Source organism: Podarcis erhardii (genome assembly GCF_964252035.2).
Source record: "Podarcis erhardii genome assembly, chromosome: 5".
Lineage (NCBI taxonomy): Eukaryota > Metazoa > Chordata > Lepidosauria > Squamata > Lacertidae > Podarcis > Podarcis erhardii.
The window spans coordinates 4,725,610-4,742,597 of record NC_138509.1 but is presented as its reverse complement, the minus strand read 5'-3'; the positions used below and the strand labels follow the sequence as shown (position 1 = coordinate 4,742,597).

Genomic DNA, 16,988 nt, shown 5'->3' with positions numbered 1-16,988 from the left:
CATTCTCACAAAATAAATGAAATAAAATGAAATGCTGTAATGGCTGAAAGCTTATGTGAAGTGCTCAGTATTTCTTTATTCGGGAAAAAGCATGTTCTGCTCTGCCTTCTCAGAGAGACTGTACCAGTTTCCTTTAAAAAGAAATACACATAAATGCTTATAGTTGTTACTAAATAGCTGCAATTTGTAACTCATTAAAGTGGGACGCGGGTGACACTGTGGTCTAAACCACTGAGCCTTTGGGCTTGCCGATCAAAAGGCCGGTGGTTCAAATCCCTGTGACGGGGTGAGCTCCCGTTGCTCGGTCCCTGCTCCTGCCAACCTAGCAGTTCGAAAGCATGTCAAAGTGCAAGGAGATTAATAGGTACCACTCCAGCAGGAAGGTGAATGGCATTTCCATGCGCTGCTCTGGTTCACCAGAAGCGGCTTAGTCATGCTGGCCACATGACCCGGCAGCTGTCTGTGGACGAATGCCAGCTCCCTCAGCCTGTAAAGCAAGATGAGCGCCGCAACCCCAGAGTCGTTCGCGACTGGACTTAACTGTCAGGGGTCCCTTTACCTTTACCTAAAGTGGGTTCAGCTGGGACCCAAGTCAATAAAGTGTGAGACTCTTAATCTCAGGGTTGTGGGTTCAAGCCCCAAGTTCAGCAAAAAGATTCCTGCATTGCTGGGGGTTGGCCTAGATGACTCTAGTGGTCCCTTACAACTCTCCAATTCTATGAGTCTATGAATCTTTGCCATCTGGATACAGCAGTGGTCTTCAGCTGGTGGGTCTGGACCTGATCCAAGCTGGGTTGTAACAGGAGCACCATCACCACGCAAATATATGGTAAATGATTATGAAATGGGTCCCCAAATGCAGAGCTATTTTTCTAGAAAAAGAAGTGCCAGAATTCACCATAAACACCTCCCTCGTTCTCTTAGAATGGCAATGGCGCCCATCTGAGAGGTGCCAGAACTGATTTCTGGTGAGTTCCGGCTGAAAAATGTCCTGCCCAAATGCATGCTTGGGTTAAAAGCATCTATACTTCCTTACACACACACACACACACACACACACACACACACACACACACACCCTAAAGACACATAAGCACCCACCCTCTCTCTCTTCTTCATCCTGCTCTCTTTTAATCTATCCATCATGCATTTATTCTTTCTCTCTTGGGGGCTGCAGGATTATATTCAAAAAACACAGATGCATGCCAGTTCTGGTGCAAAATTATAAATGGAAGACGACAACAATTCTCCAGTTATGTCCCATGAGCCCTTTAGGCCTCTAACATCAAGCACTAAATTTTCCATTGTGTTATCTCAGCCTTGATCGCTTATAGCATAATATTATACTTGTCTACTCAAAAGTAAGTTCCACTGAGTGCCACAGGGCTTGCTGCCAGGTAAATGCGTATAGAACTGAAAATTTAGTTCTTCTAAAGGTCACAATTATGCAGAAGACAAAGCTAGGATGCAACTTCTGATTTCATAAATGCTAACTTTAACAGATCATTACATGCTCATTTCAAAGATGTCAGTGTTTTTAGAGACCGATGTCAGTGTTTTTAGAGACCAAAACTTTCTTCATCACAAAAATACACTGACATAATCCATACATACTTTTATGTAGCATTAAGCCCAAAAGGACAAAGTAAAGATCACTGAGATCACTGCATGAAGTTGAGATTTTTGCTTGTATTCTATGTTCCCTCTAGCCAGTGCAGACACACTGAGCCTAGTCTCTTAAATAACTATAAAATTTTAAGCAAATGTACTGTAGGTGGCTAAGCTGTGAAGGCTAAGCCTTGGCATGAATTCCCTAGGTCAGGGGTTCTCAAACTGTGGTCCACGGGCCACCACTGGTCAGCAAGCTTCGTTCAAGGGGTCCTCAGCATGGCTGTAGATTTGTGGCTGAAGATGGGAGATGCAACAATCCATCGCATTACATACAGGCAACTCCTGATTTACATGGGTGTTATGTTCCAAGGCACCGTGCATTTAAGCAAAATTGTGTATATTTGCAACACCATTGAAAAAACCTGCAAACACCCCATTCCACCCCACCCCACCCTGCCCCATGTGTGACGTTTGTGACATTTTCAGGTCACTTCTGGGTTGTGCATGATGCCCAAGTGCGCAGTCACACACATACTGGATGTGCCTAAAACAGTCGCTGCCTGTATTCATTTTGATTTTTAATTGCATTTTATTGCTTCTTTTATTTCTTACGGATTGTGATTTATTGCATTATAATTCTATAGAATTCGAATCATAATACACTAAAAATATAAGAAATAAAAGAAGCAGCAATAATACGATAAAAAAATCATGCAGCATCTCGCACACTGCATTTACACTTGCTACAGGCAGAAAAATAATTTAAGTGGTCCACAAAGACCCTCAGCAGTTTTCAAATGGTGGTGTGGAGTTTTGGAACTACTGCCTTAGATGGCCTGAGATGACCTAAGACAACTATCTCATTCCTTTCGCACTCAAGACACTTCCCATCTGAAATATCATGATGTTAATACTGGCTCTGCCTTACAGGGTTGACCGTAGCTAAGAGATTCTAATACATTCCCTGGAAACCAGATTCATACAAAACAAGCCCAAAATATTACCAAATCAATAACTAACCGAGAGGCAATATTTTCATTCAAAACATGAAAGAAATTATCTGCAGGGTATCGAAAAGCTTGTGAAAACAAAAACATCTTGTCTGCTTTTCTAAAAACCTGGAATTTGGGGCTGAGGCAAGGCTCTCTTGGTAAGAGCTTCTATGGTAATCTTGTGAATTCACAAGATTCACATTCATTTTTAATTACATTTTATTTGTAACTAATCAAATAATCTTGGACAATTTTTTTTAAAAAAGCAAGCACAGAGCTGAATGCTTCCTGTGCTGATTGAGGAACCTGTAAGTACCCAAACTACAAACCATTTTCAGAATCTGTTGCTCACAGGTCCTCTAAATAAACAAGCAATTGAAAAGTAGGACAAAACCACATAGAGAAGGCTTTTTAAAATTTTAATTAACTGGAATACATCTACGGTAATGAGTAGCTGTATGGAGACTAAATTATTATCTAAAAGGTATTTGAGCTTTCAAACAACCCATTTAAGAAAGGCTTACGGGTTGTTTGTTTTTTCTAAAAAAAAATTGCAGGCTGTTTCCGATTATAAAGGAAAGCTTTTAATTAAGATTAGAACAGCCTAATTCAAGCAATAATTTGGTTCTTTTAGTTAGTAAGCCTCTATTAAAAACAAAGCAATTAAGGTTAAATGGGTCGAGGCACTTAAAGTTCTCTCCCACCTCCAATACTATAATAGTAGGGGAGGATATGTCAGGGACTAATTCAGAACAGAAGACACATGTTTCAAACAAGTTTGTGTTTCCTTGTTAATAACAGGGTTGCATTTAATGTTCACTGAAGACTAGCATATTTGTAAACTAGATGTTCTAAAGAACATCAATTTGGGCAAAGATGTAATCATACAAAAGAGACCTATTATCAGCCCCTTAATTGTACTTGGGTCTTGCTCCCCTGAAATCTATACCTGCAGTTTTATTACCTCATGTAAATTATTAGCTTAAGAGCAAAGCAAAATGACATTAGCTTTATGAAGTAATTAAGCTATTCCACATTTGGTATACTTTATTGCACTGGTTCTTAAACACTGCATTTACAGGTGCCCCCCCCCCCCCACGCAAGATCTTCATAAAAACAAAAGAAACCATTCATGTATTAATGTGAAGGGGGGGAGTTTGCTGCCAACATTAAGCAAAAACATCATATGGCAGAGGACAACATGAAATCAACAATGAAATCACATTCATAAAAGAGATGGAAAGTGCACGGCAAACCAGTAGACCAGATTAATGTATCAACATTGTGGATCATCCCTCATGGAAAACCTGGGTCAAATAATGTGTTTTAAGCAAGCATTTAAAATAGCAGTACTGTGGGTGCCTGTATATGCTGAGGAACCAAAGTGTTCTTCAAAATTTCTACTGCACCCTGAAGAGAGAAAAGTCTGCTTTTCAGTGCCAAGCTTAGAATTTAACCTGAAATGCTGCTTGCCTCTTCTGCTGTGCCACAGTGGAAACTTAAAAGAAGTTTCAGAGGCAAGTAGGACAGTGAGCCAGAAACAGACTGGACAAGGGTTCTTCCATGTGATAACAGTAAAATATGAAAAAGTGATGGACTACAAGTGAAGGCAAAGCAATGATGTTTAGGAAATCCTAGCTTTTTTACGTTCTAGAAATATAGCACTCTTAAAGGTAAAAAATGTATCCATAATTCCACATGCTATACTGTATACCCATGGACTGCAAGAAGATCAAATGTATCCATTCTGAAGGAAATCAGCCCTGAGTGCTCACTGGAAGGACAGATCCTGAAGCTGAGGCTCCAATACTTTGGCCACCTCATGAGAAGAGAAGGCTCCCTGGAAAAGACCCTGATGTTGGGAAAGATGGAGGGCACAAGGAGAAGGGGATTACAGAGGATGAGATGGTGGGACAGTGTTCTCGAAGCTACAAACATGAGTCTGACCAAACTGCGGGAGGCAGTGGAAGACAGGAGTGCCTGGCGTGCTCTGGTCCATGGGGTCACGAAGAGTCGGACATGACTAAATGACTAAACAACAACAACAACATACTGTATACACAAATGCTTAACATTGAAAAATATGCACATTAGTCAAAACTGCATACAAAAATGTGTGTATTAAGAGAAATACTGGCAGATTTTCCTGTGGATAAAAAAAAAATGTGTATCACCAAATTGATAGATCATCCAGAGTTGCTTGAGCCATCAGCAACTGCCCAATAGTGCCAACCCCAAACAGAGAAACACACCCATTTCTTAGCCTGGAGTGTGTGTGTGAAACGAACCAATGCAGAAGTTCCCAGACTGCAGAATGGCCTGGATCCAGTTCTAACTGGATGTCTACAAATGCCAGGAACCCTACCGTCAAAAACCCAACCCGCTTAAGATTTTACATGCATCATCAATACATGGGGTTCATCAGTACATACAAGCAAATATAGCTGGTTATGTCATTATAGCTGAAAACACATGTGCTATTCTTGAACAGACAGATCCAGCTGCAGCATGAACCCAGTTTTGCAATGGGGGTGCATAGATTCACACACTGAAACATTGGATCTGTGAGTGTAATGGTCCCCTGTCTTGCCTTTCACTTCATGTATCAGGTGCACTATCTGAGCTGTTTGTTTGCTTTTAAGTGGAGTCATTTATGCACATTCATATTCATCTCCCATTCCAGAGATTAGAAGCAATTCCATGGATTAGTGTCATTGGAACTAGCCAGTTGGTACCTACTGCCACTGTAACATAACCAAGGAGCATTCGCTGTTCCAAAACCACAAGGAAAATCTGCAGAACCAGGAGTTTCTTTGAGCAGGAACTGAGGGGAACTGAGCTCCCTTACCTTTTTTCTTACATTAAAAAACAAAACAAAACATTTTGTGGGGGCTGGAACTGATATACACAAATGCCTTCCTATATCTGTAATCAATAAAATTGTGGCCATTTCTAATCCAGATCTTTGTCCGCCTGAGTTACATTTAGCCACTGCCAGGGGAGGGGGATATGGCACTGTGACTGGGAACGCAGGAAACAAAAAAACTTCATGGTGAGTTCCCCCACCATTTTCCAGAAAAAAGCACTGTGCAGAACCCCTGGTTTCAGTGGTACCTCGGTTTAAGAACAGCCCTGTTTACGAACTATTCAGGATACGAACTCCGCAAAACCGGAAGTAGTGTCCCAGTTTGCAAACTTTACCTCGGTCTACAAACGGAATCTGAACGGTGGACGGACACCAGTGGGGGGGGCCTCATTAGGGAAAGTGCACCTCGGTTTAAGAACGGCTTTGGTTTAAGAACAGACTTATGGAACAGATTAAGTTCGTAAACCGAGGTACCACTGTATATATTTTGTTTGTATATAAGTGTTATCAGTCTGCCTCCACTTCAAATAACTAAAGTAGACTCACATTTTTTGTTGTGATTGGAGTGGGGACCATGAGCCATTATCAGCTAACAAAACTCTTTTTTGTATGATTCATGATACTCATTCACAACTTTCTGACTTCTGCATAACTCCCATTTGGGAAAGCGGAAGTCATTTTTAAAAAACCTTCATGGACTCCAGAGTACGCAGAAATTTTCTCAGCGCAGCTTGTGTCAAAAGGTGTCCTAAGTCCATCATCAGTCCACAGTTAAAAAATGTTGACCTTGCGCAGGAAGAGGTAACTCAAACCAGCTACATAATAACATCTAAAGGAAGTCTAGGAATTTTCTATGGAAACAAAATTTCCAGCAAGAGAAAAAAAGCTTATCAATACGCAAAGTATATTTTTAGCCCAAGATGAAGGTTCCACCTACGTGAGAATTCCTACTGTATCCATGGCATCAAACGAATCAGCCTTCCCCAACTGGATGAGAGGGCGCGTGGTTGTTGTGTCCTCGTGCTGCCCTCCCCAGATCCCAACCTTGCAAGGCTACTGGGAGGGGCGCAGGAGCCAAGCACTGTTCAATCCCAGCCTCGCCTTAGCTGGTGAGACTAGAATCAAGGGGCGTGTGACTGCCGTACCCTTCTCACATCACCCTCCCCGGATCCGAGCCTTGCAAGGCTGCTTGGGGAGGGTGATGTGGGGACACAGCAACCATGTGCCCTTTGACCCCAGCCTCATGTGAGGCTGCTGCGTGCACCCCGCCCCCACCCCAGACGGCATGGAGGCCTGCTCCGCCGCTGCACAGCACTACCACCAGCAATTACACTAACCATGGTACTAGAAGACACAAGATTTACCCACTCTGGAAGAATGGCAGATGAAGGTGATAGAATATATGGGACTAGCAGAAATGACTGGCAGAATCCGAGACCAGGGAAAAGAGTCGGCGGAAGAAGACTGGAAGAAATTTAAAGACTATCTGCAGAAATACTGTAAAATTAATGAATGTTAGAATGATGTTGGACAGAAATTAAGTGGTTACCAGCTGTAATGTAAAGGTTGATCAATAAGTTATAATAAGTTATAAATAAGTTACAATAAGGATTTGTTGAGTTAAGAATTCGAACTGGAATACAAAAGGGGGAGGTGTGAGGAGGTCTGGGAAACAAGTTAATGGAAATAAGTAATGGAAATGATATTTGTTTTAACTGTTTTTTAATTTTGTATTTTTGTATTTGTGTTACTTTTTGTGTATTTTTGTTTTTTGTTTTTTGTATTAATTTGGAAACTCTAATAAATATCTATATAAAAAAAAAGCAATTACACTAACCATGGTTAAGGCCAACCTTAACCTGACTAAGCAGGCAGAACCCTGGTTGACTTAACCACAATTAAGATGGGGAACGGCAGACGATCCGCTACCAAGGATCAGAGCAGCTTAGCTAACAGCAACCAGCAACCGTGAAGATTAAAGGAGGCAGTAGCAGGCAGAGGCTCCACCCTGCAGAGTCCCCATGTGACAGGCAGGCAACTCAGCCAATCATTGCCATGGGCTTCACAAAACACCTTAGCTCGTTACAGTGTAGGTTTAGTGACAATTTTCTACTAAGTTCAACAGTTGGCTATGTTCTTATTTTTACTGCCCCTTTCACCACAAATGTCACATAGCATCTTTTTTTGAAAAAGAAGTGTAAGAGGGCCCAAGCAGTTGTTATTGTGAACATTCTCCGCTCAAATTCAGTAAAAACTTTGCCTCTGGTTAAACAAATTCTAAACCTTGCAATTCATCATCAGGGAAGGGGGGGGCGAGGTGGACTACTAATCTGTTGGAGGCTTGTTTTGTGGAGAGAAAATTCTTCCTCCAGGAAGGTTATACAGGTATATGCACCCTTTAAATATCACTCAGGATCCACAGCAGAACACAATGGGCAACAGAAAAGCAGCTTTGGCCAGTCATACTATATTGCTTCTTCATAAGTTTAGATGGAAAACGGGAAACAATCCAGAAAGCCATTTGGAACAATCCTGCTCAATCAGACAGTATGATTCATTTACAGAAGTTCTGGTTTAAAAGGCATTTAGATACCTACTTGGAATGGCACACCAAACGAATTCTTTTGTGCATTCGGAGGTATAACCACAACTTACAAAATGGTTCTAAAGTGTCTGTGTCTTAAAATACAGCATTAAGCAGAAATCAATACTGCCAGGCAAATTTTTGTCTGTGGTTTGGTAAATGCAACCCCCTGGCCACAATTTTAGTCTTCTCTTGTGGAGCAAAGGAGGCCTTCCCCCATTCCCGCCAGCTTGCCTTGAGACCTTCCTCTCCTTGCTCCTCAACGTACATTTTAAGAACGCAAGAAGAGCCTGCTAGGTCTGGCCAATGGCCCATCTAGACAAGAATCCTGTAGCCACGGTGGCCAACCAGATATCAGTGGGAAACCAGCAAGCAGGATTCGAGCAATAGAGCAGCACTCGCCCCTCCTGGGGTTTCCAGCCACTGGTATTTCAGAGCACTGCTGCCTCCAGCTGTGGAAGCAGAGCATAGCCATCAATAGCCCTACATCAAAAGGATTGCAGGAACACATTTGAGAATATAATTTCTCTTTAAATTAATGCTGAAATCCTATGCACATCTGCAAATAAGTCCCCCCCCCAAAAAAAATTGTGCTATTTTTATAGGGTGACAGAGGAGAAACAAGGGGTGCAATCACATAAGATTCAGACTGCATCAGTTTTCCCACATGCACACTGACCGAAATGTCTGGCACATACCTGAAGTTCTGGAAGAGGCTTTAAAAGGTGTAAGAGAGAAAACCTTTCCCTTCTCTCCCAGACATTCTATGTGGAATGATGCAAAAACACTGAGCTTCCTAGAGGGTTCATACGAGGACCAGTGGATGGAAGATGCCTTTGGGCTGAGAGCAGGGAGGGGAGATGAGAGATCTGGCCATTACAGCAGGATTGGGCTACACGTGTTTGAACATAACCAGAAGTTATTTTTTTAATTTGACAGAGATTGTTTGTTATTGGTTCGTAAACCTTGTTTACATTAACAATGGCTTACAGTTATGTGTGAACCCAACTACATACAAAATGTTTGTGCCTGGCGCCTAAATATATGTAGTGGTGTCAGTCAAGTCTCCTTGGGGAGAGCATTCCACAAACAGGGAGCCACCACAGAAAAGGTCTGTTCTCATGTGCCACCCTCTGGACCTCTCATGGAGGGGGCACATGAAGAAGGGCTTGAGACGACGGTTGCAGGATCCTGGATGGTTCCTACTGGGGAGAGGAAGTCCTTGAGGTATTGCAGTCCTGAGCCGTATAATGCTTTGAAATGGGCCACAAAATTTGATTGGCAGCCAGTGCAGTTGGGCTAGGATTGGCGTTATATACTTCTTTACCAGCTGAAATTTCTGAATTGTCTTCAGAGGCAGCCCCACCTATGAAATGTTGCAGTAATCTAATTAACACAAAGCTGATACATCTCACACACATGTGCAACAAAATCCCTAGAAGGCTATTAAAATCAAGATCTCAGATATAGAATGTGTTCAAGTTTGCTCAACTTCTCTCACCTATTCACTAGCTGATGCTAAATGCCATCCTGCGTGAAAGTTTAAAATTAGTCATGCAAATTCCATTTCATACATAGATTTCTGCAGGGTAATCTCTTACTTTAAATCCTCACAGAGCCCTCTTATTTTGAGTAAGCCAAGGTATGTTGGGACAGAAATAAAGGTATGCATTAAATAAGCATGGATTGCAGCCAGGTCTACCATTAAACAGAAATCAACTTCTAAAATATGGGTAGTTTTAAGATGCAAGGAATCTTTTGATGTGGCCAGCCAGCCCAGCTACACTGCTCAACGCTGGGAACACGGCCTCATGTAGCCATTGCCTTAAATAGGTTTTCCCAGAGTGTAGAATTCATTCCTTTGAAGACACTGGGGTGAGGTGGGTGGGTAAGCAAGGCTGCATAAATATTCTGCCTTTGTTCTCTGTGAGAGAGGGTAGCGAGGCTCCCAAAGAACAGAAGTTCCAAGATTCTTGAACACTGAGAAGTGGACATTCAAAAAAATATGTCTTGTCAGGTTGGACTGCAAGACAGAAATAATATGATGACCACAAAAATGTTGTACAAGGGCACTTGATCAAACATTTTCAGTTGACTTGGAGAATATGAAGTTTCAAAAATTTTATTTTGTGGGCTCCAAGCAAGCAATCTTCAGGTCTTTAAACTTTTTAATAGACTGATCTTATATTGTCCTGAACATTTCTATATGGTTTCAGCCTCTGAGGAGAAAGACATTTATAGAAGCACTAACAGCATTTACAAGCAAAGAAAAGCCACATGTCGTATTTACAAGGCACTGTCGTGTGGCACCCTTGATATTAGTGTTTGCCAACAGGCAGATAAATCTGTGTAAACTGTGTTTGGGAAGGGAACTCGTACACAGTCTGAAATAGTAATTTATGACGCACCTATAAATAAAGATATAAAGATCTTGAACAAATCTTAAGATTATCGATTTAGGTTCTGGTGCGGCTGAACATTAAATTTGCCAAAACCATTGAATTCAGAATTGAAGCAGTAGGAAACTCAGTAAACAGAACTAGCTGTAGTGAGGGGTGGGAGAACAGGAATCTGGCCAGGGGACAAAGTCCATTATCTCCCCCACAGCCTGTTTTGTCCACCTTACCAACATTGTAAAAAATTACCATCATAGTAAAGGTAAAGGGACCCCTGACCATTAGGTCCAGTCCCTAATGACTGGGGTTGCGGTGCTCATCTCGCTTTAATGGCCAAGGGAACCAGTGTACAGCTTCCGGGTCATGTGGCCAGCATGACTAAGCCGCTTCTGGCAAATCAGAGCAGTGCACGGAAGCGCCGTTTACCTTCCTGCCAGAACGGTACCTATTTATCTACTTGCACTTCGTGCTTTCGAACTGCTAGGTTGGCAGGAGCTGGGACTGAACCACGGGAGCTCACCCCGTCACGGGGATTCAAACTACCGACCTTCTGATCGGCAAGCCCTAGGCTCTGTGGTTTAACCCACAACACAACACCACCTGCGTCCCACCATCATAGTAGTCAAATGCAAAAGGTAGAAACATTTCATCCACAAGAAGAATATTGGCTGGGAATGCCTAACAAGCTACTAACGCGAAAATACAAAAGGGCAGATAGACCTAACATCTGATGTCTTCTTTAAATTTGCCTACATGGTTTTCAGACTCAGTGAAATCCAAACATGGTTGTACAATAAGTGCTGAAACTCTCATCATAACCACCACTCAAATTACAACAGAAATGACAACTGCAAAACTTACTGTCAAAATATATGGCCTACTCGGAGCCAGCACAACGCGCTCCTTATCTGAAGCCAAGAGATCAGAAGCAACTGTTCCTTTCCCTCTCCATAGGGAATTCCCAGTGCACATCTCGACATGTGCCATAATCACGACCACAGTGGTGCCTTGGTTTGCAACCGTTTTGGATTGCAATCATTTTGGATTACAACCACGTCAAACCTGGCAGTGCGTGTCCCTTTTTTTGGGATTACAACCCATTTTTTATTATTATAACCCCCCCTTTTGGGGGGGAAGGCCCCATTGGTGAAAGCACGCCTTGGGTTACAACCTGTTTTGGTTTACAACCGGACCTCCGGAACAGATTATGGTTGTAAACCAAGGTACCACTGTAACACCAGCAATAACCAGTTGGTTTTTTTAAAGTAGATTTCCATCAGATGCCCACAGTGAGGGGAAACACAAACACACAAAGCATTCTTTGCACCTCTATTTTTGGCAGTTTTCCCATAGGAGGAAAAAAGAGAACTAACAGGGAAATCCAATGGCTCTTGCACCAGGGTAAATCCCAACCCATTCTCACTTACACTGGTGCAAGAGTGACTGCATCATCCTGAAAGTTATCTATCCTTCCCGCCTCATCAAACTCGTGCTGCCACAACTGGTACCTCTCAAACCCTGGGCTCCACCAGCTTTCACTAATATTGCCCCATAAGCACAACTTACCTGGTGACGGTCCATTTTGCACCACGGTCTGCGGGTCATGCAGTGCAGACTTGCAAGACTACTGACTACTGTTAAGCCCACAGAGGTAACAGGGAAACACCTGAAACCATAAGGCATCATTGTTGTGGGCTCAGGGGTGAAAGAAAGCAGGGTGAGCACTTCGCCCGTTGCTGACCGAAATCATTGCCGCACATTGCCAGACCTTGGCTTGCACTTATCCTAGCCAGCAAGGAACTCCAAAAAGTAATTCCAGCAGCTACAGTTTCCATCTGCCTTTGATCGTCTTCTTGAAAATGATGCACTGTTAGTTCTCTCTCCATTCAGAAATAGATCCCAGGGCAGGTCCCAATTATTTCTTCAGAGCCTGCAGGTTCCTCATCCTTCCTTCTCCAGCCAGCCTTCTCTCAATTTATAGCAGCTGCAGCATAAGGTCAGAGATACTCCCAGACTGACAGATCCTAACAGCTCAGCAGAATAAGCTGGGAAGGCTGAAGGCCACACAAGGCCTCCAGACGAACTGAAAGACAGGGAGATGCAAGCTGGTGCCCTGAACCTGTTCCAATGTTGCCAGCTCTACTGAAATCTTCACAGATCTACCAAAATATATGCCAATCCAACTCAATACCTGAAAACCTCTGAAGCAAGATTTAATGAAGGGGGGGGGTTCTAAGCACCTCTCTCCCTTGCAGGTTGGGTGAGGGGGATCTCCCTACCTCTCCATTAAACCTTGCTGCAAATAAGGGAGCTTCACCAAGCAGGCAGCTAAACCGATGGACGAAGAGTCTCCCCACTCCCCATTAAGCCTTGCTCTGGGCCATAGCTGTCAACTTACAGATTTGAAAATAAGGGACCAGCAGCCTCAAAAATAAGGGATCAGCAGCCAAAATAAGGGATTTTGGCTTAGCTTATACATACATCCGCTACTGATGGAGCCAGGCTGCTTTGGCTGCGACTGACTGTGTTTTGCAGGGGGGTTGGACTAGATGATCCTAAGGGTCTACAACTCCGACCAAAGAAGAGTGGCAGACAAAACTGATGAATGACATCCAGATGGCAAAGCTTACAGGCAGAATTAGAAACCAGGAAGAGGACCTCTTTTTTTTTTTTTTTTAATGATTTATTGTGCCAGGGCAACAAAGTGCTTTAATTCATTTCAGTACAAACATAGAGTTCTTGTATGAAGTTAAATCTCTTGAAAAATACTGAGTCTGGAGGGACCCTTAGAATATTCCAACTGTCTAATTTCTTACCACTTTTGGATTTTATGAGGAATCGCCAAGCTGCTAAGAAGAAATTATTTCTTCACCTGTACTTCTTACATAACACTACTGAAAAGAGGGCCAGATGAGAATCTGACACTTTCCACCTGCTGACCACACCGTATGTCAGTTCCACACTGGCTCATGATTCTCCCTGCTTATCTAAAATTTCCATAAGATTGGGACATCGGTGCTATTGTTTCCATTTAGAAGGTGATAAAAATCTGATCAATAGTATCTATCATGTCATAAGCAGATGCCAAGGTTATTTCACCCCCCCTTGTGTTCAGATGTTACTGAAACAGCTACTAGTAAAATCAGGACACCTGATCGTTTCTTGGTAATTTAGATGGTAATATAATAAAAAAGCTGGCTACTTTTGCTTTTGTGGTAGTGCCTGTATGGCTGAAATATTTTGAAACTAATGTAGTGTATAGCTAATTGAGAAAGGAAGGTGTACTTGTCATTTGTTTAATCGTAATTTTGTTGTGTCTAAACAAATAAACCTACTTACGGTACTACTGATTTGCAGTACAAATAGTAGAGATTTCAAGGCCACCCTGACAGGATTAATATTTCCACCAAGGACAAAATATGCCTGTTTCACCCCAATAGCCCACTCACTCTTGGTTTCAGTTAACAATCACAAGGATGTCATTTTGACAATGCACTTTAATCCAACTCTTTCAATATATATATTTTTTTAAATAGCAGATATGTCTCAGAATCCAACACAGGATCCGCTCTAGAGGACCCCTCACTTATTTCAATTTTGTACACTGCTGCTGCTTATGCAGGCACAAGAAGCATCTGCAACTATCCATAGTGCATGGAGGGCACTAGGACGGAGCTACAAATGGCTGAGGCAGAGAAAATAGGCAGGACAGTGAAGCAATGCAAAACAATTGCTTCCAGAAGTAAATTCTAGTAAGAGCACTATTTTTCTGATTCCCCACCTTTAATTTTTAATGAGCCTTTTTTCTTTCTCTACAAAAACAGAACGTCTTTCTATCAAGAGTGGATCATTTTGACTTTGCTTCAAAAAAATGAAAATTGCCAACACTGTTCTCCTTTGCAGAAAGCCCTCAACTTGCACAGGGGTTATGTTCCAGGGATCACACCTAAAGCCAGAACAGTGTATGATTCAAAACACATTGGGTGCAACAGCAGGTGGGATTGCTAAAGTCGTTTTCCCTGGACACCTGCCCCTTTTTTAATTAAATAAAAGTAAAATAAAATTGGCAAACACATAAAGCTGAATGTGCACAAGTTAAAAGCATGTAAGACACAGGCTTACTGTACTGGCTTTCAATACAACAATAAGTTAATCTCGTGTATTCAGTATTATCTTAGTTTTCCTAGAGCTAATTAAAGCTTTCCTAGAAGTTAATTAAAACAAAACTATTTTACTTTATCCTACTTATCAGCAAAGCTGTGTGCATTCTGCAGTAAAAAAAAATAAGTTGTGACCATACGAATAACACACGTTAAGCGACTCTGCAGAATATATTTTATTCTGCAAAATTTGTCGTAGTTCTGCTAGCCATGGGGGAGGTAAGGAGCACTGCAGACACCTCTCTGGCTTCTGAGACTGTAGAAGGCACAGTACAGTGCTAGCCTAACTCTGTAGCCATAAAATCTAGAAAGTGTTTTGATTTTTGGTTTTATTCAAGAAAAGAAATTGTGTTTCTTAAGAAGCTGGAGTATGCACCCATTGCCACGTTCTGTCCCTCGATTTCGTAGAGTGCAAAAAAAAAAAAAAGGATGACAAAACATTGGCTCATATTTCAGTGTATAGCCCCGCTCTAATCTCACAGATTAAAAGCCTGTCTCGAAGTAGACCATTAGCTGGGCACTATTTCTGAGAGGTTCAACTAAGCCTCAAACAGAAGCAAGTATATGGCAAGGAAAATTAGCCACATGGTGCATGCAGAACTTTGGTGTGTGCATGTGTCTGTACAAACATACTAATTCTAAACAAAAGCCACCTTGGGCTTCCCAGAAGTAACTTCAGAGTGTCGGATGCTGCAGTTTGGATACAGAACAATTAACAGAAGCAGCAGGAGCTTCTTTCCAATAAACACCACGATCTGAGGATGAGCAGCTGTAAATCTGCATTAATTGTTTCAGGAATTCCACTATTTACAGAAGCACTAGCAGAGTAAATAAAATGGGGTGGGGGTTGGGATAAGTTTGACATAAATAAGAGAGCCGCTAACCTTACCTTCACATTGTTTTCCTTCTCCTTTATAACCTGGTTTGCAAATGCATTTGTATGACTTAGGCGTGTTTTGACAAATTGCATCAATGTGACAGTCGTCTGTCCCTTCTGTGCATTCATCAGCATCTGCATCACAGAACATATAAGAAAAGAAAAACAAGGGATTTCATAAAAACTTTTGAGAGATTCCACTTGGAAAATCTGTTCACCTGACTTTGCTCCAAGTGTCACCAAAGGCAACCCAGAATTATTTAGATGTCACCACTGCAACATACATACCATAAACAAAACGCAAATGTCTCGTATCTAGCAAGGAAGAGCTGTAGGCAAAAGAAAACTTAACCCTCGTGAATTGATTTTTTAAAAGATAACCTGGCTCTCCGTAAAATAGTTGGGCATCTTTTGAAGCCATTGGAATGTGCCTCGCTATCCAGTGCCGTGACTTGTAATGTTTGACTAGTTGCCTGCCACTAAAACAGAATGAAGACCAAAATCCAAACTAGGTTTCTGCCTTAGAAACACACGAACGTTGCCCATATTCATCACGTGAAACTGGGGACCACTTCTTGCATTATTTTTGGCAATGAAAAATGAGAGGCACAAATACAAGATGGGTGACACCTGGCTTGAGAGCAGTACATCTGAGAAAAGGATCTAGGAGTCTTGGTTGACCACAAGCTTGACATGAGCCAACAGTGTGACGCGGCAGCTAAAAAAGCCAATGCAATTCTGGGCTGCATCAATAGGAGTATAGCATCTAGATCAAGGGAAGTAATAGTGCCACTGTATTCTGCTCTGGTCAGACCTCACCTGGAGTACTGTGTCCAGTTCTGGGCACCACAGTTCAAGAAGGACACTGACAAACTGGAACGTGTCCAGAGGAGGGCAACCAAAATGGTCAAAGGCCTGGAAACGATGCCTTATGAGGAACGGCTAAAGGAGCTGGGCATGTTTAGCCTGGAGAAGAGGAGGTTAAGGGGTGATATGATAGCCATGTTCAAATATATAAAAGGATGTCACATAGAGGAGGGAGAAAGGTTGTTTTCTGCTGCTCCAGAGAAGCGGACACGGAGCAATGGTTCCAAACTACAAGAAAGAAGATTCCAGCTAAACATTAGGAAGAACTTCCTGACAGTAAGAGCTGTTCAACAGTGGAATTTGCTGCCAAGGAGTGTGGTGGAGTCTCCTTCTTTGGAGGTCTTTAAGCAGAGGCTTGACAACCATATGTCAGGAGTGCTCAGATGGTGTTTCCTGCTTGGCAGGGGGTTGGACTCGATGGCCCTTGTGGTCTCTTCCAACTCTATCATTCTATGATTCTATGATTCTATGATTCTATGCATAACCAAATACAAAATGCACGCAACTCCATCAAGCGAGACATGTGCCTGCAGTGTATTTTAGCGGTTGTGTCCCTTTAAAATAGATGCAAGCAGAAATCGCACCAGTAGGCTACCTTAGCAGGCACAGAAGAAGGCGACAAGGCTGTGAGGCTC

General features: G+C 42.3%; 1 protein-coding gene across 3 annotated transcripts in view; it reads right to left on the bottom strand.

The window, feature by feature from the left end:
• The window catches only part of SCUBE1 (signal peptide, CUB domain and EGF like domain containing 1), a 194,978-nt gene that overhangs the window by 174,730 nt on the left and 3,260 nt on the right, over positions 1-16,988 (bottom strand). For all 3 annotated transcript variants that reach the window (XM_081860942.1, XM_081860943.1, XM_081860944.1), the window contains exon 2: positions 15,499-15,621. In XM_081860942.1, the coding sequence (XP_081717068.1) occupies positions 15,499-15,621 (123 nt within the window). The remainder of the gene's footprint in view (positions 1-15,498; positions 15,622-16,988) is intronic.